General features: G+C 35.9%; 1 protein-coding gene across 3 annotated transcripts in view; it reads left to right on the top strand.

The window, feature by feature from the left end:
* Positions 1-17,639: 17,639 nt before the first annotated feature.
* Positions 17,640-26,542, top strand: part of LOC126092186 (probable ATP-dependent RNA helicase spindle-E) — a 272,749-nt gene continuing 263,846 nt past the window's right edge. The window contains exon 1 of one of the 3 annotated variants that reach the window (XM_049907663.1): positions 17,640-17,773. Coding sequence is in view for 1 of the 3 variants with exons in the window: in XM_049907662.1 (XP_049763619.1) it covers positions 17,710-17,726 (17 nt within the window). In the remaining 2 variants the exon portion in view is untranslated. The remainder of the gene's footprint in view (positions 17,774-26,542) is intronic. The other 2 variants (XM_049907664.1, XM_049907662.1) reach the window with 2 other exon arrangements.

Consider the following 26,542-nt stretch of genomic DNA (forward strand, 5'->3'; position numbering starts at 1 on the left):
ATTTGAAGAAGCTAGGTCTCCTAATACCAATAACGACGCCCGCCAACAAAGAAACAGACAATGACTCACACCGCAGGCTGCCGCGTGCGCCGGCTGGCTCAGAGAAAAATAACATAGACGCTAACCTTGAGAAAAATTCCAGTATTCTTTACCGACGTATACCACATGATAATTGCATTGAAGTCGAAACTCTGCGTACTAGGAAGAGTAAAGGTTTACACCACATTTCACATGTAAAGCCATTTATTGAGAGATAATCTGCTTTTTAACTTTGTCTTTGCCATAAAACGTTTCACTTCACGTTACTAGTATGCTTTAGAAACTGTTGCCATGCAACAATGTTTAAAGTTAAATATCCAGTCAAGAACCAAGAGAACTTTTTCAAACAGATATTACGAATGCATTATTATTGCTAACAGACGACACAGTGTTATTGTGTGTGTACAGTCTTGGTTGTTAGTTGCACGATTACGTAACGACTATAAGGCTCACATACTTAGAACATTTACCAGTACTGCTAATGAGATTCTAATGCAACATTTTGGTTTACTTGAAAATACATTCTGAATTAAAGTACTTTCTGGGAGATACCAGATGACACAGTGGTTAGTTAATGTGACAGCTACACGATTATATCACGACGCTACTAATGAGTGACAATTTACGATGTTGCTTTTGTGGTGTATCTGTTTTATATCTGCACGGTTTTTCTGAATTCTTCTGGAAAGTAAAACATGTTTTAGTAGTAACTTTTGTGGTATAGCTACAAGGAGACAGCCTTTTCTGTAGCACAACAATACGTTACAGCACAGTACTTTCTTCATCACGGCAATAAGCGTAATAAGTAAGATATCTATACGCAAAGCATTTCACTTTTGTTTATCAAGAGGTCAGTACATTGACTTCTGCAGAACTTAGCTTTTGGAGGACGATAACTACGACACTTCCACAGAGATTATCTTACAGCAAGACGCACATTTAGCGCTACAGGACACGTATTTGAGTGATTAATTTTGTACTTAAAACATTTATTTTTAAAGATTTTTGAATTACAAAGAAAGTTTTCCATGATACATTTCATTCCATTGCTGTAATCTGTAACACCTGAGGGTATAATTACAATAAACCTCAGGGGGTACATGCCTACTTTGTGTGTCATGTGTTTGGCAAGCACAAGGAGCCCTAGCTAATATGGTATTTGCTTACACAACTTTACACATCGGTACCATATTTCTCTAACACACAAATTACACAGCTATCTGATCATTTAACCGAGAGATAAACTTTTTTTTTTACATCAGTGACACATGTTTACGCAATTACACAGTTGGGTAACTTCACACTTATGAAATTGTATTTTGTCTGTACTTTGTGAACTGTTCATGTTTTTTGGAACCATTGTGATACTATGAGAGCTTTGAATGATGTATTTGGTAAGGGAGCATGATTTTTAAAGTACGTTTGAGGTAGATGACACTACTGAAATGAGCACAGAATTTTCTTTAGGTTTTGAAATTATTGCAGAAAGCTACGACGTTTTTGAGATTTGACTGAGGTGTTATGATGTTATTATTACGACGACGATGTGTATTATGCTGCTGAGGTATGGTTATGATTAATAGGCTGATGCTATATGAGTTATTTGATTATGCTACGTATCTGTTATGATGAAATATTGCAGAAGTGTCGACGAATAAGGTAAGGAATAATGAGTAGTGTTTAGGGACTCTGATTTGTGAAAGGGATGTTGGAAACCAAGAAACGTACTTTAAGAGTAATGAAATGTGTGTGTAAATGCGTGAACGTATCATAATGCCGGCGAAGATTTTTTTGGACACTGTTATATTCATGGGATTTTGTTTCTACACATTTGTAACGTAAATTTTCGACCTGTGAAATTTTCATATGAGACTGTCACTGTAGCGGAAACTGGTGTCATAAATATTTCAGCAAGAAAGGTAAGTGACCTTGACATAATGCGTTTTGGGCGCCCAGCTGAGAGGTAGTCGTCTGACAAAAGAAAGCCACTAGGTGAAAAAAAAAGGAGGCCATTATCCTCGCCATTGACATTCCTTTAGAGAAAACATTGCAAATGCGACACCCTCATTACTTGGAAAGATACTTACATCTGCACACCTGATTATGACAAGCGTCTTTCTATGAGAGTTGAGAGAATTTCTACTAACTTATGAAATGTCACATGACTACTGAATGATGTTTTTATGCTTTGGTTTGCGTAATTGCTTATTTCATTTGATACATGTTTTCCAGCTGTGTTACAGCATTAGTTTTATAAAATAAACTTAGATGCATTTGCTAATGTGACCACTTTCTGTCAACAGATCTATTAAATAATAATTTTGTAATCCACATTCTTTAAAAAAAGGAGCACTTGGAAAGGAAAGAACAATAAGAAGGGACTAGTAACAGTAACTGGACACATAATTTTCTTTTCAAGTACATGGTAATATTTTTTTTACAATACGTTGTTGTGGTGCACCACTTTAATTACATAGACATTAAGATGTGAATATACATTTCCCTTATCTGCATTGTTGTTTTTACTGTAATATTTTTTCTGCTTGAGCTATGTCATGTTTAGGTATAAGTTGCTGCTGTTTGCCAGGCATAGTGTTATTGAATTTGACTTTGTATTATTCTGTTAAGCCAGTTTTACTAATGATTTATTTTTATTGTTTGCTGCACATTGCCTTATATTAGTTGTAATATTACAATTGCTTTGCTAATTTCTTAATGCTGCTTGCTTCGCAAATCTGCGTTTTTTTTTTCATTGCTGTTTATATTAATTGTTTTATGTAATGCTGCATTGCCTCGTCCCTTGGTATATATATATCTGAGCTCAGTAGATTTAAGTTAGCTTAAGAGGGGTAGACTATATAAGAAACTAACTGTGATGACTTGGAAGAAATGTATTGAGAAGCTATATGAAAATGGTTTGGGCAAAAAAAAAAGGATACTGTACAGTGGAGAAAAACTATTTTTGACAGAGGATGTGAACAGAATACAGAAAGCAGGCTTAGATAGGACTTTTGGGAATAATGATGAATGAAGGGAGATCTCCAAGAGGCAAAGAAAGTTTTGTTTGCAAAATACTGCAATGAAACAAACCCTGTCCTTTCCTTTTGTGTTATCCCACTATGTGTTTGGGTACCCGTGTGTATTTATGTTCTTCCTGTCTTTATATGTTTATCTGATAAGACTTATGTTGTATAATTTTTCTAATACTCAGCTACATTCACTATGATGAGGAATACTGTTATCCTCAAATATACTTTGCATTAATAATATGGTATTTTCTTTGTAAAGATGTTTAGACATTATGTATTCTGTTCTGTTTTAATGCTCATGTGTGAAGTTGATGTTTCGAAAGTGATTCTGATCTTTTATTTTTGTACTCATGTCATAATTCCTGTAACACTGATGTATACGTTTATTTCTATTCTGTTGTAAAGCCTGTACTACAAATGTTATCCGTATTGTTATGTTTTTAATGATGTATTTTGTACCTTTGTAATTGTATTCTCATGTTATAATATTGTAATTGACACCAGTTAATCAAATTAAGTAACTTGTAAGCATTCATTTCACTGCACACATTTCTGTTGGTCACAGTAATGCACAAAATGTGATAAGTTGTGACTGTTAGTGTTTGCACGTGTGTTAATAATTCAGCAAGGGACTGGATAACAGCATTGCTGGTTCTAAGGACAATTCCAAAAACTTTGTGAGTGCACAAGTGGTGGTTATGGACTTGCTCTATTATCCGGAAGACTCTTCAATGGTGATTCTGCACCTGCACAGTTGCAACAGATGGCTGCTGGCCGTCTCTACAAGGACTACAGTGGGTCTGCATCTTTGATGGCCCACCAATACCATTATTTCTACAAGGAGTACAGTGGGTCTACACCTTTGCTGACTCACCAATACAATTATTTCTACAAGGAGTACAATGGGTCTACACCTTTGCTGACTCACCAATACAATTATTTCTACAACGACCACAGTGGGTCTGCATCTCTGATGACCCACCAATACCATACTCTCTACCAGGACTACAGTGGGTCTGCTCTGTGATGACCTACCTACCAATCCTCTTCAAAACGTCGAATGACTCTGCTGTGGGTTTGCTCTGTTGTGGCCCATTACCTGTCAGCATGTCAAGAGTCAGCACTGTCTTTCAGTTGGAAGGACAACACTACTTCTTCAAGACTGCATGGAAATCCACTACTTCCGTGTGCATTGTCTTTTACTGCTCAGACTTTGAAAAAAAAACACTGAAATTTTACTGTGATGAACAATCTGAATTGTCTTTATGGACTGTGAGAAAATTTTAGCTTTTGACCAACATTGTATAAATAAGTGTGTGCATTTGATATCTTTGTTATTGTAATTATGAAAAATTTTTTCAAATCGTTATTGGCCACTGCCCAAAAATATTTTGTAAAATTTTTTGTGGGGACCATGGGGGCTATGTAAGTAGGCTGTTTATGTTTTCTTTATGTAAGTAGGCTGTTTATGTTTTCTTATTGGCAACGTTACGTAGCGCTCTATATGAAAATCACTAGCTGTGCTGTGTGCAGTCTGTGGCTAGTTTGCATTGTTGTCTGCCATTGTAGTGTTAGGCAGCGGCAGCTGGATGTGAACAGCGTGTAGCGTTGCGCAGTTGGAGGTGAGCCGCCAGCAGTGGTGGATGTGGGGCGAGAGATGGCGGAGTTTTGAAATTTGTCATGAACTGCTATATATATTATGACTATTAAGGTAAATACATTGTTTGTTCTCTATTAATATCTTTCATTTGCTAACTATCCCTATCAGTAGTTAGTGCCTTCCGTAGTTTGAATCTTTTATTTAGCTGGCAGTAGTGGCGCTCGCTGTATTGCAGTAGTTCGAGTAATGAAGATTTTTGTGAGGTAAGTGATTTCTGAAAGGTATAGTTTAATGTTACTCAGGGCCATTCTTTTGCAGGGATCTTTGATAGTCAGATTGCGTTGCACTAAAAACATTGTGTGTCAGTTTAAGCACAGTCTTGTATAAATTGTTCTAAGGGGACGTTTCAATGTTAGTGATGTTGTGTCTGAATGTGTTTCTGAAAATGGAAAAGAAGATCTAATTAGTGACAGAGTACTAAGTGTAGTCAATGACTATAGTAGCAAATGTCAGTATGGTGATCAAAAGTGTAAGGTCTCAAGTGAAATTTGTCAAAGTGTGTACTCAGATGATAAAATTGCCATGAAAAGTATGGAACAGTCTCCTGGTGGTAATATGATTAGTGAATGAATTCAAGTAGTGGAGGAAGGGAGTGTGTGTATTGAAATCAGTAGCTTGCAGACAAATTTGAGGGAGCTTTGCAAAAACAATTACCCAGTTGATGTAAGTACCACAAAAACGAATAAACAACCAGCAAATAGTAAACTTGTGTTGAAGACTGTAAACTCTATGCCACAAAGACAAAGCCATGCTGTACACCTTGTTAAGACACGCTATGAATATTCTGACCAAATAATAATAAAAACTCTAATTGAAAGAAAATTGCAACTCATAAAAAGCTCAATTAATGTCCACTTCTTTCTGCGAATTCAAACACTGACAAGTTAGAAATCGGATAACTTAACACATTTGAAGCTAGTGCTGTAAAATTTTATTGTAGTTTATATTCATATTTCTTCTATGTGTGAATATTTGGATATTTTTACTTGTATTTTGTCTAGTCATAGAGTGGGGGTTGAAAAGGGCATTTTTAGACATTTGTGTATGCTTTTAACCGGTATAGAGTGGAGGTTGTTTGATATTTATGTAGGACCATTTGAATTTGTTGTTATTTGGACTTAGGAATGTGACACAAGTGAAATTGTGCAGACAACCTTAATCACCTATTCAGCATCATGATATTTGTTCTTTGATTTTTGACACATCATTGCAAAATTATTTGTTATACATCTTACTTTACACAGTCAAGATCATACTGTATACTTTAGCAAACTCTATGGCCAGTACTATAACCCAGAGAAAGTGAAATAACCAATAAGAGGAAAATTATTTTCATTTTTGTTATTACAGAATATATGAAAATTTTTTTTTGAATTCTTATGTCCATCACAAATTATGAATTAAATAGTGATTTGAGGAGTTGAAATAGTTGAGAATACATTCTGTGGACTGTATAGTCAAGGCAAAATCTGGGGGTGAATATCCTCTCAGAAACATTTTTCAGTAGTTTTGTGGTGAAATTTAACAGATAGGGGATCTGTGGTGCTTTCATAGATACACCATGTGGCATATGGTACCTTGTCCCAGACAGTGACTCCATATTTATTTTGTGGAATCACTTGCCTTTTACTATCCTATCCTGTTAGTAAGAGCAGCTAGGATCCTTCTACTATCCTAGAATATACAGTGCGCAATTTGTGAGACACAAGTATATATCTTAACCAGGCACTTAACTTAGAGTGTGGAAGAACAAAACAACACCAATTCCAATCTTTTTAAGAAACTTGTATTTTTAAAAAAGATGATATCCATTTTTCTTATTAAGATTCATTGTGTAGTGACTTGTTACTGTGTACCAGTAAAATATGAACATAGTAGATTAGTATATGGACGTGGATTTATTACATGAAACTTTCAACGAAAAAGCAGATGATGTGACTGAATGTTTGTCTGGTATGGATATTAAGTATATGACAGATGGTGTTCAATAATACTGTGTGATTCTATCAAAGCTATGAATTCTGATGAAACATGTTGTGACAAGCATAACAGTTGTGTAAGAACAGTAAGTACTGATGCTATTTGAAATGATGACAACCTCAAATCATTCTAATGAAATTGTACACAGGAGGTTGTAAGATCTTTTTGCAATTGGGGGGGTGGCGAACCCAAGGCTCCAAGCTGGTGTGACTCTTTCCTTTTCAAGTCACATCCTCTCTTACTTTTCTGTACAAACTCACCCTCTTCCACTTTCTGATTCGGACATATAGTTAGAGACTGGATGCCAAAAGGAACTGGTGCATGTATCTCATACTAAGTCAACTGCCCTTTTTTGGTTATCTGGAAACGAGTACAAACTTTGGGTGGGTTTAATAATGTGTGGTTTTATAATACAATCAGAGTATAAATTTTGAGGAGAGTTGGTGTAATATTTTCATATCATGTCTGTACAGTTACTCTCACTAATCCGATAATGTTATACTCTCATTGTGCTGATGATTTTGTGAAAAGTTGAGAAAATGTTTAAAGTTGGTGTGAAGTTTACTCAAGATATCTGTGCTGTTATAGTGACATTCTATCACTTTACATCTGGGATGTGATTACAATTAGATTAGACTGTATGTAGTCTTATATATGTGTTCTCATTTGGTCTGTCCTGTTACTATACCTATTATGTAAAGTCACTGAATAGATGTTGATTTACTATCAAGTATGAAAATACTCTATGTCATGATCTTGTCCTTAACATGTATTAGATCTACTGTGTAAGTGGAAAAGGAACATTTATCAGAAAGAAATTTATTATGTTTGTATTACTTCTGTAATTCACCTGTGGAGTATAAAAAAATGGAATTTTATGTTGGAAATAGTTATTGGGACAGAAGTGTTCTGATTCCCAGGATATAAGAGTCACACATTTTTATTTTCATGTTATTTCTACCGCTTCAATGACCAAACCATTGGTAGTCTAATTTAATTATTCCATCTTAGTATTATAAGATAGGGATGATGTTTGCGACATGTCTGATATCTGTATATGTCACGTTATCTCCTTAGTATAGATACAAGGTGTACTTTGTCACAATGTCTGCACAAATCTGAAAAAAAAACAGCTCAGCTATCAATTTCATGTGATACAAAATGTTTGATTTAGGTGCTGTTCAATACTGCTCTATGTTACAGAAAGTCAATGCTTTTCAGTATATACAAATGTTAGCTTACAATCTGATTCTTAATGAATACTGGTTAAATTTCTCCCATTTCTTATTGAAAATACTCTGATGACCACTAATGATTCATATGTAATGAGTAGCAAAGGAAAAACTAAAGATTGAGGATTCCTATTTGTGGTATAGTTGTGGTTCTTGCAGACACCTACTTGCAATTGAAGTCTAGTTGATTCATTACACTTAACTGATGAGGAAATATATATTTATCATACCTTTAGAGTGGTTGAACTAACCATTTTACTTCTAATATTAACCCATTCATATTTAACCACTGGTACTTTACCCTTTGCCTGAAGCTATGTTGGAATTTACCTTATCTGTGCCCAATTTTATTTACTGTCTGATCTGATGTTGCTACATCATGTTTAATGTGGTGACAATGAACAAGAAGTCTGTCAACTGGTGATTGAGCAGTATATATTCTGGAAGTACTCTGCTAGTACTTAATTTACCAATGTAAATTTGATTCTACAGTGGCATGTGGTCATAGTGGTTCTCAGTCTCTAGAAGAAGATGCTGAAAAATTTGGGATGACAACTTTCAAGCTACGAGAAGAAGGTGCCTTTGACAGTTATTATGGGCAAATCCCTTTATCCGTCCTTGTGGTTTCCTGACTTGAAATGTTCGTGTCAGTTCAGTTGCTCTAAAGTTTGAGTTTGGCTGGCAAAGAAATGAAGACGTTTGGTCCTACAAGTGGTACAGTTATTATGTCTATTTCAACAGTTGAAAACTAACATAATTCTTCCAAGAAACTAGATGTCTAAAAGGCTAACAATTACTGTTTCTTGTAAATTGCTTGACAACTACCTTTACATGATATGATGCATACTATAATTATCTGTTTACTCTGGTCTACCTAGACGTAATATAATGATATACTGTTACATGCAATACAATTCTTTAAATCACCCCATTGTCAATGTATTCTCAAGCTTACAAGAGTTTGATGTGATGTTTAAAGCCTTCCCAGCGTACTGTTTGTTCCATAAAATTGCATTTCATAAATACCACTGCTGCAAACAACATCAAACGTAAAGCAAGCATGGCTTTGGTGAGAGAAAGGATTCGTTTTACTCGGTGTGAATTGGATTCTGCGTCAAAGGACATGTTCCACATGCATTTGGAATGGGCAGCAAGACTATCTTCTCTGTCGTGGGACTGGGTGGATGGTGTGACATGGGCTAAAGCAAACTGGAGCCATGATAAAGCTGTGAAGAGGTAAACTGCCAAGATTGACAGACTTTCTAAACAAATGCAGCAGGAAGTTCAAACTCGACGATCTGTTGTTAATTTGATAGAGAAAACTTTAGATGACTCGACTGTGTCTGTGCTAGCAAAAGGACTGAATTTTGCTCCCACACCTGTTTCACCACCACTAGTGGATTTCATCAGTGCCATCAAAGAAGCTGTACGCTGTCTTGATACAGATGAAGCGGAGGAAGTTCGTCGAGAGTCTTGCCGAGTATTGACCAGGGGTGCACCAATGAAGAATAACATCTCGCCCATGGAGAGGACAGCCCTCCGTAACTTACGAGCAGATGTGGATACAGTAGTCTTAATATCTGACAAAGGAAACGCTACTGTCCTCATACCAAGTGATGACTATATTAATAAGATCAATGTTTTATTATGTGATTCAACGTATTGCAAAATCAATAAGGATCCTATGTTGTTTGAGCACACTCTCTCCTCTACATATTTTATATTTAACAACGAATTTTATGAACAATCTGACGGTGTCGCCATGGGGAGTCCTTTGTCTCCCCTGGTGGCCAATCTTTCTATGGAGGATTTTGAGGAGAGAGCACGCGACTCTGCCACTTTTAAACTGACAATATCTTGGCTGTACATTGCCGACACTTTTATAGTGTGGCCTCATGGTCTGGACGCCACATGAACTCCATACATGAAAGCATGAAGTTTACCATGGAGATAGAAAAAGATGGTTGTCTGTCATTTTTAGATGTCTTGGTGCGACGGAAGAGTGATGGCACACTTGATCACTAGGTGTACAGAAAGCCCATTCATACAGACCTGTATCTACAAGCTACTAGTTGCCACCATCCAGCACAAACAATGGGCGTTCTCAAAACCTTGATCCACCATGCCCATACTATCTCTGACGTTGACAGTCTTCAAGCGGAATTGGAACACCTGCAAAAAGTATTTTTGAAGAATGGCTCTTCACCTAGGCAAGTGAACAGAGTGATGAAGACCTACAAACGACGGAACGAGGAAGAGGCCTTCAGGTCGACTGTTTATCTACCATTTATTGGGAATATTTCTTCACAGATAGCCAGAATATTGAGAAAGTATCAAGTGAGAGTCATCTTTCGCCCTCCTGCCAAAATTTCATCACTGGTGGGATCCGTTAAAGACGACCTGGGCCTGCGTAAACCAGGTGTTTACAAAATTCCGTGTGAATGCGGCAAATCATATATAGGGCAAACAACACGAACTGTGCAGGAATGCATTGTGGAACACCAACGGCATACTGGCCTTCTCCAACCCACAATCGCCGAACATTGTATTTCCACAGAATATTCCACGAATTACAACAACACAAAAATTTTGGCCCATACATCAATCTTTTGGAGCTCGATTATCAATGAATCTGTGGAAATAAGATTGTCTGACAACGAGACTCTCATCAATCGAGATAACGGTTATCAGCTAAACTCTGCTTGGAATCCTGTTATAGAGAAACTTCGTAGTCGACATAGTTATCTGCATAAAGATGGAAATCGACCTGATACCGATACGCCAGGCTTTCACAGTGGAGGGCGCGAGACGCAGCGCACGGAGCCGCTATGTACGCGCGCGCTGAGCAGTGCATGCGCAATGTCACCTTAGTATGGCTTTCGATAGCGGAGCTCAGCGCGTACTCGCCAGTACTACTACAGTGGCACTCACCTGAAGATGGCCAGAAGACTCTGCGCCGAAATATCGTGGCAGGACGTTACTGATATCGGGCAGTTCTCCCGTGTTTTTACGAGAGTTTATCTATACGTGCAGCTGCTTGTAATATTTTCTGCCTATACTTAATACGGTGATATACTGTTACATGCAACATGGTTCTCAGTAACCACGCATTATCAATTCTCCATTCCTTTCAAAAGATATATATTTACTTTAATTAGATCTACAACTTACAGTCACAAAATTAGAACTAGTGACTGTCACATGCAACCTAATTTTCTGTAATTGTACAAGAGGTAAACTGCTTTCTTGTGGCGTACAGCCTATCCCAGTTATTATTAACAGCAATATCATAACTAATTGATTGTATCACTCTGATAACAACTGTTTATTTATACATACTGCTACTTGCAAAACATGCGTATATATATATATATATATATATATATATATATATATATATATATATATATATATATATATGTGTGTGTGTGTGTGTGTGTGTGTGTGTGTGTGTGTGTGTGTGTGTGTGTGTGTGTGTGTGTGTGTGTGTATATTGTCTTTGCCTTATATAATATTTTGTAACATTATAAACACATGAAATGTGTCCTTGAACTTAATGTAAGACTTATACATGCATTGTCAATTGGAAAGGGAACTTATATACCACTTGGCTGAGATTCCAGTAACTTTAATTTTATATGTCAGACCTGCCTCCTTCTTAATTTTGAAAGTGTAACAAAAATTTGTTTTGACATTATCACACTTGAGTCTGTGGTGTATAGCAAATATATTTATACATAAGAAAATACTTTGCATAATGTGAATATTGTAACACTTGGATTATCTGCCCAATGAGGCAGTTGACTTTATTTATTGATATAAGATATGCTGTAATTCGATGCATTTGTCTACCTTATTTCTATATTTTCATGTTTATATAATAATTTACGTTTGAGTAGCAACAGATATCAGAGGAACACAGTAATTCTTACCTCACTTTAATATATTCATGTTTACGTCTCAGATATGTCACAGGTTCCAATATCTCATGTTAATGTAATTGATTGTGTTTGATCAAACCCAGATACTAGAGGGACAGCCTGTAAGTCAACTGTAGGATCTAGCATTTGTTACTTGGGTTAACTAATACAGCATTATATATGTATCATTTACTGTGTTCTGCAGAATGCTAATTGTTCACCCATCTTTGATCAGTCAATAGGGAGTGTTGGGGTTAATTTTCGGGGACTGGGAAGGTGAAGATCCGGCAAGTCCAGTCTGCAGGGAAATCCAAACGCTCTTTTCCCTCCGGTGTCACAGTGAAGTACTGGATCAGTGAGGGTCCTGGGGGGTAGGGGTATTTCCTGTCTTTGAGGTCTGTTGTCTTTTCTTCTCCAAACCCAACACTCCAAACCTTTTATTTCTTTTCTTACTTCTCATTAGAGTACCAAGCTAGCCTTCCCTCTGTCCACATGCATATGTCTCTATTGCTGAGATCATTCTAATTTACCATGTCAACACCTGTTATTGTTGACTAAAGCCTATTTTATAGAAGAATCCGGGAAACAAGCTAGCATTTCTGCACTATTGAAGATACTGAATTTATTTAAATATGTGTTATATATATATAAATATAAAATGATGAAACCAACTTATCACTGTATAAAACCTATTCATATTATTGTCATGATGTATCTGTCACTTATGAACTGATTACCAATGTATAATGCTCAACCATATAATTGTCATGAGGTATGTGTCACTTATGTACCAATTTACCAATGTATAATGCTCAACCATAATTCTCATGATGTAACTATCACTTATGAACCAATTAGCAATGTGTAGTGTTGAACCATATAATTGTCATGATGTATCTGTCACTTATGTACCAATTTACCAATGTATAATGCTCAATCATAATCCTCATGATGTATCTATCACTTATGAACCAATTTACCAATGTATACTGCCCAAACATAATTGTTGTGATGTTACAATCACATATAAAACACAACCAATATGATGTATTAGTCACCTATTCAAGTTATTGTATATTGTCATGCAAGGTAATACGTAACCGCACTCTTATGTCTCATTCTGTAATTGTTAGCACTTACTGTGAGGGGAAAAGCAACAACTGTATTGCGCAAATATTTCTGAAAAAATACATTAATTAATGTTGGAATGATTGTAAAGGCGGGAAAGTGGCTTTAAAAGTGTCTTGAGAAATGAAAAATGGAAAGATTGGACTTTGGTGAGACATTTCATTCTATATATGTAGGGTGAATTATGTTAACTGCAAGGAACTATACTCCAAGAATTTACTTGTACTATTCTATAATAATACATTTGTTATTCAATACTATATGTAAATGTCAATATAAATTGCAAAGAATAGTGCCAAAGCACTTTAAAATTTTATACTAGTATGATTTTAGTGATATGTTATCAAAGAACAAGTTAAAATTACAATGTAAATGTTTAAGTATGAACAGTTGGAATTTTTCTGAATTGAACTATTCTATTCCAAACTATCAATTACACAATATATATGATGGTCATAAGGAGTGGAGCATGTGCCATATTTCAGGTTTTTGCTATGAAGAACTTCTGACAAGCAGAGATCTATAGTGTACTTCAATTCACTGCTCTTCATTGCACATAGAGGAGACTGAACACTTCGTTATTTTATGGTCTAATATTAGGTGTACTTGCCAAAGATAGGAAGTGGCTAAATACAAACTAATATGGATTTTGAGTATTGTAGCATCTGATACTAACGCTCCTTCCACAATGCATCACCAATATTGAGAAAGAGTTATACACACCAGTGTCCCAATTGTACTGAGAAGAACCTAGAGGATCTAATGACAGACATAAATACACAGAAACAAGGCCAATTAAGTTAACTTCCAATAGATAATTTTTCTGATTGAAATAGATTTACCTGATATTCATGTTGTACTACTTGTTGCAGACAAATCCTGCGACTTAACTTGTTCTTTCTTTGTGCTGTTAATTAATATTTTTGTTTAATCTAGTTGAATCTGATACAAAATAATTTATGATAATTTTGCATATTTGGTTGTACATATCTTTCGCAGATTGTTTGTTCATCCAATTGATTGTAAAATGAGGACTGTTACGTAGATCTGTCAAAAAAGGTTTTGTTTAACTTTCAGTTTCACAAACCCTTTTTGGGGTTGTTGAAACGTAACAGTCTAATTGAAACCCATTTAAACATGTAAATTTTAACCATAAACAGTAATTTCTGACATAGAGGTGTATGGAAGTATGTACTTGTGGAAAAGTTATGATGAAAATAATTATGGAATCTTAATTACACTAATGTGTAGAAGCTCTGTAAATGAAGGGAATATTTCCCACGAAGGGAGTCTCTAGTAATTAATAAAAATGTAAATGTATTATTGTAAACACATATTCAAGAATTTATTCGCCAAATAAAATAACATGTACTAATATAAAAGTGTATTAACTGTTCTGAAATAAACATACGTTTATATATGTATTTTCAATTTTTGTATGTCAATTTTAATTGTTAATTAATCAGAAAATGATTCCAAACAATGCCGTGGATTGTTCGGGATTGTTAAGAAAGTATAAATAGTTACAGCCATGTTGGCAAAGGGAGTCTGCACTTTGTGTGATGTTGAACAGAAAGCATGTAGCTTGTGAGTAAGATTCATTTCATTATTGTAAGTATGTTAGAAATTATTTGAGTTTTGTAAAGAAGATTGGATTTTTCAAATAAACAATATTCTCAAACTTAATACTTGATTAATATTCATTTGACTTATATTCTAATTTTACAGTTGATGTTTAAGAATCTGGGACCATGGTTGCAACATATATGGTTGAGTATAAACCCCAATTGTAATTAGAACTTCGAAATAATATATAGTGCTACTCTTCTTTAAGGGAATACTAGATGTAACACAAAATCTGATACAGTAACTAAATCACAAACGCCGAGTTGCTACAGATTGCTTTTAGATCATGCAAAGGACGACTGCAGCTAGCCAAAATTATCAAAAATGCAAGTTTATTTGCTTTGATGTACAATGAATATCAGGGTGATCTATTCTTTGGCAGAATTATGAACGACAAACGCTGATTGACTATGAAACTCGTACCAGTAACTTGCGAAAATGTAGTTTTATAAGCGTACAAAAATTCTTAAAATAATCTGTTTCTCATAAAATTGTACAATGAAATTAGAGAACGATTGTTTTGAACCTGGATAGACCTACCGTTGTCAAGAAACTTTAAAGACCACAATTGAGTTTAAGCCTGCAATTGATGACAACAGTACAAGTTTATCACTGCACTCACATATGTTCGAAAATTCACAATATATATTACAATACAAACGGGCATTCGTATAATCAATGAAAGATTACCCAGAAACAATGTAAACAGTAAAATATGTGAATCTGGAACTTTAAATTGGCACACTGTGTTGTACACACAGTATCATACAAAGGAAAATTCCTGACACGGCTTTTACATATAAACAAGTGTGCATATTGCATGAATTTCTTACTTGGCTGATTCTGTGCATACTTCTGCACTGATATGCCAAAGAAGAACACTGCACCGTGAGCTTATCTCGATCAAAATCGCTAAAATGTACAGCACCAACAAAGCACGTTTTCTGTCTGTTGCAGCTAACAATGACATGGCAATGGATTGGAAAGAGCTGTTCAAGAGAATGGGTAGTGCCTTGAAAAGAGATTGTAAGATGAACATCAACAAAAGCAAAATCAAATGTACTCGATACAATTCAGGTGATGCTGTGGGAATTAAATTCATAAAGGAGGCTCTAAAAGCAGTCGATGAGTTATGCTATTTGAGCAGTAAAACAGGTGAAGTAGAGAGGATATAAAATGCAGACTAGTACTAGGAAGACAAATGCATCTTAAAAAGAGAAAATTGTTGTCATATGTATATTTAAATGTTAGATGTCATTCCTGAAGGTATTTGTCTGGACAAATGAAATGTGGACAGTAAAAATGTCAGACTGGAAGGTATAGAAGTTCTTTAAATATGGTGCTAAAGAACAGTGCTAAAGATTAGATGGTTAGATTGAATAATTTGTAAGGTGATACTGAATCCGATTTAGAAATAAAGAAATTGATGATGCAGTCTGAATTAAGAAGGGAACAGTTGACATATTATCATTGACGCTTAATTACTATGTACGCACATAATGTAACACTGTACTAAAACTAAATTTCTAATCAGGTATTACTACTTTAGTAGCTTTTTAATCACTTGTTTATTGAATCTGTCAGCACTTGAGCGAGGTTGTATAAACGCTCTGGTTGCGCCCACTTCGCCTACGTGGATGGTATGGGCTCCAACAGTCCAAGCAATGTCCAAGTTTTTATTCCTTAAGGTCGTCCAATATTTTTAATGCAAGATATCGTTGACACTCCTCGTAAATGGTAAGGGGAGAGGGCTTGATGAGACAGATACACATTTCCTTGCGTATAGAGTTTGTGCCTATGCCTCTGATCTTTAGAAAACAATACTTCTAGTTATGTAAACCATAACTAAAGAAGAGACGAGCGCAGTGTGACGTATTTACCATTCTTATCTTTCTCTCTTTTTATTATTCCTCTTCTGTTTTCTGATTGTACCTGTTCTTTGGCTAGCTTTTGTTTTGGGAACCAGATTAACGACAAGGCATTGGCTTGTGACACTTACAATGGCTTGTCCTATATTACTTGTACACTGGCTGTATAACATGTAATCAACAGGACCAAATATATAAAATAAATAAATAAAGTGGTGTGTGCGAGACAGAACTCGTATTTCAGTCCTTTTAGTAGGGCGTATACTACTCCGATTAACAGTGGAGGTGTAGTTCAATAAGAATCCAGTAGCATTTAAATGCCGAAGTTAGTAACATACACGCACTGAATTTATAAATTGCTATTAAGCATCTCAACACATAGAAGTTTGTGGTTGTGTGGCGTCTTCTGTCATCGTCCAGCGCCGACATGCTCAGGTGTTTGAAAGTACAGTGCTGCGAAACTTTCCCACTGGACGCCAGAGACGTTATACACAAGGAACATTTGTTCTGTGTTTTATTCTTTGATTGTTGATTTTTGTTCCACGTTGTATTACGTGGCGAAAGCGTGAATCCAAGTGTGTTAGATACGGAATAATTTACCGAACTGAACTTTTCTCACGCCTTCGCACGAGTTATCGGTTGCAGTATATTGTTGTCTGTTTCGACCGCAGGGTTTCGTTAATAAATTATTCCATCAAGCTGAGACAAGCCTAGTTCTTATTCAGCCTACAAGCACACGCAGATGTTAAACCGTCGATCGCGGTAATTCAAACCGGTATCGACAGTTGTAACAACATTTACAAACCAAAAGCTACACTGAGAAATACAGCATGCTACTTGAGACCACCATGGAATGAACGTAATTTCAGCCTATAATTTATGGTATTTTTTTATCTGTCTATTACAACAGAACACAGCTATGGGGATCGCCTTGCTAGTATTTAATAAAATCGTCTCACAGGTTTTTAATAATAAATAAACTGCGATACGGTACATGCTTCTGGGTTGTCCTAAAATCTGTTCTGAAATAATTTAGTAATTAATTATTAGAAATGTTCCTGAAAGATGATTCTTATGAATGTTTATGAAGAAATTATTTGAATTTTTTGACACAATGTGTTGCAAAGCGGCTATGATGTTTATTGCTAAGATCTTTGCTGTAGTTGTGATCGCTTTGTTATTGTTGATATTGGTGGTGCGATTTAACTGAGGTAGCTGGTGATGTAGATGAACTTGAACGAAATGTGATTGTCATGTTGGTTTTTTTCTTTTAGCTAGCTTTTAACAGTAGGTATGTCGTTACTGTTACCGTGCATGCCACTAATGTAACGTAAATGTATAAGTTTCGGAACCACATGTGGGATGTTTATGTTGAAGACATGACTGCATCTTTTTGTGCCCGTAAATAAAAAAGAAATAGAGGCTTCTGCAAGAGCTTTAATGCCGTCGCTGTTTGACAAAATTATATTTATTTTTGATTCATTTTCTGTACTTTTTATTGACTGTTTAGGTTTTTTTTATAATTTTTACATTACCGGTAATGGTAATATGCACTAGATTAAATTTTACGTTAAAGAGGCCCAATGTTGAAACTTTCTGAAGTGCAATATAATTAAAGAACGCGTATTTGAACATCTTAACTTACCCGGTTTCCTGGCCTTTGCCGTGTGGGTGCGCTTATGAATACTATAACGTTGTACGCTTTATTATCCTCCAGGTCTCTGAGGTGTCGTTTCCATTTTCAGAGAAATCTTGTAAGTGAGCGAATCCTAAAACTTTTAGACGAAGAGTTAACTGGTCAGTGTCAGGCCGAAAGTGCTGAAAGCGAAGTAATTTTCTGATGATGAAAGTTGATATGGGACTATTTTCACGCTACGTCCGGGTTTAGGCGATTCGCTCTATCTTTGCAATAGTTCGGCTAAAAACTATATATAAAAAGGAAATAATTTTTATGCTGCTCACAGCACTGGGTTCTTGAAGTCTATATATCTGGAACACTTCCTACATGTACTTGTAATTGTCACAAATAAGAGATAATAATGCCGTGTGACAGTGTGTAAATATAAATACCGTACACTTTTTTTTATTTTTTTATTGCAGTTAAACGAACGAGTAATGGTTGATATGACCGCTACTGTGCAGATTACATCTACCTTACGGCATTAGTAACGACAATGCATTAATTACCAAATTTTTGTCGTACAAAATACCCATATTTATTGACTGATGGAGAGATGTCAAATACTGAATTATGACTCTAAAAGTAAAGTAATATTTAGGACCATTAAATAGGATGAGTTAAATCTCTAGGAAAGGTTCAGATATATATTCCGCCTTATGTGTGTGGAAGGGTCTTCAGACAGCAATTTCAGATTATATAATAGTAAAATACACACGTAGAAACCAGATTTAAGCTGCAACAAACTTTCAGAGGGGGGTATAGTCTGTGACTATAATTTATAAATCCTTGTTGTGCTGCCACCAGCCTCCATTAGAAACCATGGTCGAGATGTGGCATTATGACTAAAAAAGTGTAGTTATCTGGCATAATGTTAAAGGAAAATTGTGGAAAATGATCATCATATAAACACTCCATTAATTACCTGGCAGAAACATGGGAAGCAGTGAGTGCAAGCAACGTGGCATGCTGTACACACTATAGGTCCCCAGGCATGGAATTGACTTTTTGAAATCACCTATACAGTGGTGTTGGCTAGGGTACCAGGTATCACACACTGCCACCATTCATTCTACTGTTCTCTCGCTTGTGAGTGATTACGGAATTTGTGTGATGCAATGGGACCTACAGAAGTACATTCCTCATGTGCAGAAGGTTGCGGGTTTGAACCTCATCACATGCTTTAGTTTCTTTATTTTAAAATCTTTATTTAAATTATTCCACCAATTGGTTCAGCTGAATTCTTTGTCTCCAGCTGAGTCCTTCGTCACATAATTTTAATCATCGTATAAACTTTTTCGTTTACTCAAATTTTTTCTTTGCATTATTTTTTTATTTGGATTCTTGTTCATGTGAGTTTAATTATTTCTATGTATTAACTCTGTGATTTGATTTATTTTCTTTTATCATCTTATATTTTTGTCCATGTTGTTGCATACATTATATTTGTTTCTTACTTTGCCTAAGTTTTGTTGTACATTTAACCCCCTTCTATTGTTTAGATCTTAATCTGTGTCATTTTGTCCATAGTGCAACAAGAATTTGTTTTTAACATTTGTTTATCATTCAAAAAAATAAATCTTATACTGAAAAATAAATTTTTAAATCCATTGCAGAGAGAATAAAAGTAGACTGTTTTGTTTTTTAACCAATAGATTGGCATTTTCAGATGGTTAACTATGATAAACAAAAATAATTAAAATCACATGCACAGAGATTCCATGTGGAGAATGACAATAAAGAGAGAAAAAGTGAGAGAAGTGGAAAAAGTTGATACAGTGATTAAAATGACATGATCGAAGTCATTTCGCTCAAGATTTTAAAATAAACTTTTAAAGCACATTACAGAGCTCTAGAGCATTCACACAGGACTCAGAAAAAAAAAAAAAAAAAAAAAAAAAAAATATTGATTACTTACGAATAAGGGACCACTAGAGTGAATGGCTGCACCACAGAGTTGTACATGGGACGCTAACCCACACCACCATATAGGTATTTTCAAATAATTGTCCCTCCCCCCCCCCCCCCCCCCCAGCCTCCTCCATATACAAGAAAATTTTTATAGAAACCCCCTGAGAAAAGAGAAGTAGCTGTATGAACATAAAGCATCAGCAATGAACCAAACAAATGTTGGCTTGGTTCCTCCTTTCATGTTGTATGAGCAGCTGTGTTAGGAGGGTCAGTGAGGAGTTAGAGAAGCTGCTTCGGGCAGCTACTTTGTCAGGTATGGGTTTGCTTCCCGTTGGTGCTACTGCTAGGTGGGACCTCACAAGACGTGGCCTGCATCTCAATATGAAAGGAAAAGGTAAATTGACCGGAATGATAGCAAATTCTTTAAGGTGTGGGGTGGGGGTTGGGCACTGAAACTCATAAATTCATGGGAGTACCTCTTTTTTTTTTTTTTTTTTTTTTAAATTTCAGTGTCCAATGATTCAGTATTAAATGAAATTAAGCATAATGGCAGCATCAGATGAGCAGGTACCAGAGATGTTAAAATATCACAAGATTCTCATAAAAATACAGTGAAAAATAATGTCAGTATATTGCATAAGAATATCAGAGGATTAAAAAACAAAGTAGATGAGCTTCTTGTTTGTTTAGATGATTTAGAAACTGAGGATGGAATAGGTATTCTATGCCTGTCTGAACATCATATAGTCACGGATATGAAAAAAGGTAAATGTAGATTGATGTAAACAATCAGTACATGCAAGTAGAGACATTATGAAATGAGGAAGAGTTACCATATATGTTAAACTTCACAATAGCGTGAAAAATTTAGAAACTAAAAAATTTTATTTAGGACGATTTATAGAAGCGTGTGATTGTGAGCTTCAGCTAAATAATGGTACTTTTATAATTGTTGCTGTGTATAGGTCCCCATTGGGAAATTTTTAGCTATTTCTGAAAAACTTTGGTTCTTTGTTGTGCTATCTGTCAGACAGCAAATTATTGTTTGTGAGTGTTTCAGTGTAGATTTTCTGAAAGAGTGTGATAGAAAGAATGACCTTGAAGTATTACTCGGTTCTCTCAATTTGACATCAGTTATTGATTTTCCTATTCGGATAGTACAGGAAAGCAGCACAATGGTGTATAACGTTTTTATAGACCAAGATAAATTTGTCAGGTAAATGTTTTTCCTGTTAAGAATGTTCTTTCTGATCATGATGTGCAGCTAGTTACAGTATATGACATAGCTCTATGCAGTAATGCAAAACAGTCCTCCAAAATAGTGTGTTCAGTTAATAGTTTAACAACTCCAAATTTGAGGGAAAGCTTGCAACAGTTAGACTGGTATGAAGTGTACAGAGATTCTGATGCTAATTTAAAGTTTAACCTATTTCATGATACCTTTGCGAGTATATGTGAAAATAGTTTCCCTAAGAAAACAGTGAAACATAATTGTAAGGAACCATCCAAAAAGCTGTGGCCTCTAAAGGGATAAAAACACCTGTAAACAGAAAAAGGAAGTTTATCTTATAGTTAGAAGAACAATGATCCAGAAACAGACGGACATTATGAAAACTTCTGCACAGTATTAGGAAAAGTTATTAAAAAGTCTAGAAGTATGCACATAATGTCTGAGATTAGCACCTCTGATAATAAAACTAAAACAATTTGGAATATTGTGAAAGGGCAACCGAGAGCACAAGAAGACTGTATTTCTATCAAACTGGATGAAAAATTTGTTTACAAAATGCCAGAAGTTGAAAATATTTTTAGTAATTCTTTTTTAAGTGTTGTAGAGAAAATATGATCCAGCTGTTCATTAGCAAACACAAAGCTGTATGTGGAAGAGGCAATAACGCCCGTGCAATGAGATAAAATTGAAATTCAACCCACCTCTCTCACCTGCTGAAATTAGGAAAATAATAAATTTGTCCAAAAGGAAAAGCTCGCATGGAATTGATGGAATTTCCAAAAGAGAACTAAAAGCTTCTTCCCAACAGATAGATAAGTGTGAGTTGATGTTTACAGGTAGTCTGCAAAAACCAGTTGTTGGCCACTGATGCATCATTTATATGGATAGTGTTAACCCCCTAAGCATTAGCTAAGGCCTGAAGATGGCGCACTGAAGCACCAAAACTGGTAGCCATACAATAAATGACATCATAAGGACGGTTGTAGCTGTTTCCTTTTCTTACGTAGATAAACAGGATTCTCAGCCACATATGTAGTAGCTTACTGAAACAGCATTTTTCTGGATAGACTGAAATGTGCTCTTGTTAAACCATTGCATACAAAGGGGGATAGGTCTGATGCTAACAACTACGGCCCAACAACACTTCTGACAGCTTTATCCAAAATTCTTGGAAAAGTAATGTGTTCAAGAGCAGCTACACGTATTTCTAAAAATGAAGTCCTAACAAAATGTCAGTTTGGTTTTCAGAAAGGCTTTTGACAGAAAATGCTGTATATGCTTTAAATGATCAAATATTAAATGCTCTGAATAACTGAATACCACCCACTGGGATTTTTTGTGATCTCCCAATGGCTTTTGACTGTGTAAATCATGAAATTCCTCTATATAAGCTTAAGTGTTGGGGTATGAGTGGGACAGTGCAGAAATGGTTTAATTTGTATTTAACTGGAAGAATGCAGAAGGTTGAAATTATCATTACAGATAGTCTGCAAAAATCAGCAGAGTCCTCTAACTGGGGAAGTATCAAGAACGAAGTCCCTCTGAAATCAGTGAAGGTATTCTAAACTTGTCTTGTGATTCCCAGGAAATGCATATTTTTGTCACCATATGTGTTTCATTTTATTGAAATGAAATAACATCAGTGGTCATAATGAAACACACAAACCAGTTGGCTTGCGTTATCCATTTAAATCGTTACAAAAGATGTTGATGTTAGTACTTATGATTGTTGCTCACATCAGGAAAAGCCATATGCTTGAAAGTTTTTTTCCCCTTCCTTTCTTTTGCACTATTGTTTCTTGTAGTGTAGCTGCAAAGACAGATTGTCAACTTACCTCTTAACTTACCCTTGAGATCCCAAAATTTGTCAGGGAAAAATGCCAAACCTAGTCTGGAAATCAGGGAATTTCACTTGTGGCAACCCTAAGGTAGGATGCAGTCATTAGATGCTGCACACATTTTTGTTTTGACAGCTAAATGAGTTCATTCAGCATTTTTCTACCTGTAGCCCTATGCTTGTCTTACAGCTGGATGCAAGATGTGCATATCAGATTTCAAGAAGATTGTAATAATACCAGTACCAAAGAAGACAAGTGCTAATAGGTCTATTATCAAAACCTCTGTTTCAAGAGTCTTGTTTGCAAAATACTAACAGGAATTTTCAGTATAATAATGAAACAGTTGATAGAACATGGCCTGTTGGGGATTATCTGTCTGGTTTACGGAGTGTATTTACTTGCAAGGCAAAACTGACTGTACATCTTACCTTGCAAAATGTGATGAAGAAAACCAAACCCATCTCTACAACATTTACAGATTTAGGAAATGCTTTGCTTAGTGTTGATGGAGAATGCTCTTTAAATATATGAAATCATCATGGATAAATTTCAGAAAATGAATGTTATCTACAACTTATACAGATACTAGAGTATGGCTGTATTAGTTGAAGATGATGAATGGGAAACAGTAGTTGAGAAGGAATAGGAGATATTTGGGAGAAAAGGTATTTTCACACGTAAAACACGCATATGTAATATTAATACTGAAACTAATCCAAAAAAAGAAGTATGACATTTATAATGCAATTCTGTGGAAACTACAGAGTCCAAGTGTACTATCCCTACACAACGCTGAAAGCTTTTGAAGCGTTTGAAATTGTACAGAAGAAAAATTCCTGTGCATGTGTCTGCCTTTCTGATCGTCATTGTGACTGAAATTCATTTGTGACGGACTTGCTTGCCTATCCAACAATGCTTACATGAATAACAGTACACCTGTATTAGTACATACACATTATATGCATAGATTACATTGAAAAACGTCAACTTCTATTTTAATTATATATCAGTTCTTTTTTATTTCTCTCTTTCTTATTATCTTTAAATTCTTTTTTCATCATAACCTCAGCCTACACTTCTTTCTATTCAAGATCCTGTCACAGACACCATCTGACTGCATTGTTGCTTTTGTAAACCCCCATCGCCAGTTCTGTAAAGGCCTTGCTACTACTGCTGTGGAGGCTGAGTTGCTGCTGTCATTACGATACGCCGAGTTTGAGATTTCATGGGATGGCTTCTGGTGCAGTATACCACTAAGACAATTTCTCCCTGCCACTATTACACAGCTATGCCCCAGGGTCAGGTAACAGGATAGGAGAACGAAGGTTCTGCAACACGCCACCAACAAATTAGTAACAAAGTTACACAGATGAGTTTAAAAGGTTTTTTTTGACTTGTTGAATAATTAAGTCTACAACAATGTATGTAATACAACACAAAAAAATGCCCTCCTTGTCTTCATGCAAATAATTGTTGGTAAACTTCACAGTATATAGCAAATGCAATTTACAACAACTGTCTGTTCATTTCTAAGAATTCACTAAATGATGTTCCCTCTCTTAAGTCAGCTCTGGACGATGATTTATAACCAAGTGGGTGAGGGCTGTTCTTCTATATTCTGAGTAGGCTTCTGTCCATTGTTGTCTGGGCATTTGTGGATTGTACTCGGCTGGCAGTTGGCTGAGCCGAGGTCGATATCTTCGTCCTAAGCACTGCCCACGGCGCTGGTGGTGCTCTGAAAGTGTCGAGTCTCTGTGGCACCGGCACCAGCTAGTGTTTTTGCGCTTGTTGTGCTTTTGCCCTGGCTGTGTCTTGTTCGGATGACACAGCAGTGGAATGTCCTTAATTCACTAGAAAATAAATTACAGGCTACTGGGCTATTATGTGATCTGTAAAATGCATTTAACAGCATGAATCACAGCATCTTTTCGAGTAAATAATATGCTGGGGGAACTATTATGAACTTGTTTGATTCATATGTAGGTAACAGAAAATTTATGTCTTCCATTTTAAACATTGTTTCATTCCCCTGCACACTATTGCCTCTAACTGAACAAGCAAGGAGCTCATGTGTCATTGAAAGTTTGATGGATGCTGAAAGCAGTGATCCAGTTGTGGCTTTACTACTCTGCTTACACAGCCAGGATAAAATCACATTCGCATACCTCTGTGTAGGACATTGCCCCCTCAAATATGATGTTTAGTCTGTTACGAAAACTTACTTTTCTCTTATGGCTTTTGCAGTTTCCCTATATCAGTGTGACATATTTTGATGAAGACCTGATGAAAATTTGATTTAGGGTGTACCCTTTTACTTTTGTTGCCAATGAGAAGCATGGTATGAGTTTTAAAATTTGGTTTTGAAGCAGATATGGAAAAAGATAAGCCGACATAAAAAAAATGAAATGAGAAGAATGACTGATGGTGTAGGCTTTCAAGATGAAATTTATGAAATTTCAAAGAAGCAGGACAGGACTAACTAGAATGGATAGAGTTGAAAATGAGACAGTGAGAGAAGTAATGAAAGAGGAACACATGCAAGAGACAATAGAAAGACAAGATTAAGATGGTATGGGCATGCTGAAAGGATGGGAGTTGGCAAGGTACCAAGACAGGCTTTCAAATGACGGTTGTAGGTAAGAGACCTAGTCGAAGATGGGACAGATAGATTGTTGGATTGAAGGAATGTTTTAAGAAGTGAGGAGAAAAGTCAGGGATTGAGTGGAAACACAAAAGCACTGTGAGGGCAGGAGAGATAGAGAGGCTTATGTTTTCAAGTAGAGGCAGCCAGTTGACGACCGATCGATGAAAAGGGGTAAAACTAGTGCCATCATTCTGATATCTGGTATTGTGTTTACTTCCATAACATCTTGAGGTGTAAAGTAAGACTGCACAGAAATCAGTGTGCAGTTTTAATGTTCTAGCAGTTGCTCACATGTCATTTGCAAGTAAGAGAAATTCCTGAGGGGCTAAGTGAAGTGATGCAGTTATTAGCCCAATGAACTTGAATCCAGGAGGAACAGGGTTCAAATTTATACCTAACCATCCTGATTTAGTTTATTGTGGTTACCTTAAATCACTTCAGGTGAATGCTAGGATGCATCCATAAACAAGGCAACAGCTGACATAATTTCCTATCCCGTGGGAGTTTTTGCTCTGTGTTTGATGATCTTGTTGCTGATGGAATATTAAGTTAATCTTCCTTCCTTCTTCTTTTTGTTTTGTAATGGTCTTCTTGTCCTTCTCTGTAAATGTGCGTAATATTCTCTGGGAATCTTTGTGCAAAGAAAATGCAGTGGAACTAACATTGTTAGTTGCAGAGTTTTTCTTTGATTCTTAACAAACCTGCTATGGAAGTTGATACCTCAACACAGAACCAGAGGTAGCAGTGCTTAGGTAGAT

Source organism: Schistocerca cancellata, chromosome 7 (assembly GCF_023864275.1).
Source record: "Schistocerca cancellata isolate TAMUIC-IGC-003103 chromosome 7, iqSchCanc2.1, whole genome shotgun sequence".
Lineage (NCBI taxonomy): Eukaryota > Metazoa > Arthropoda > Insecta > Orthoptera > Acrididae > Schistocerca > Schistocerca cancellata.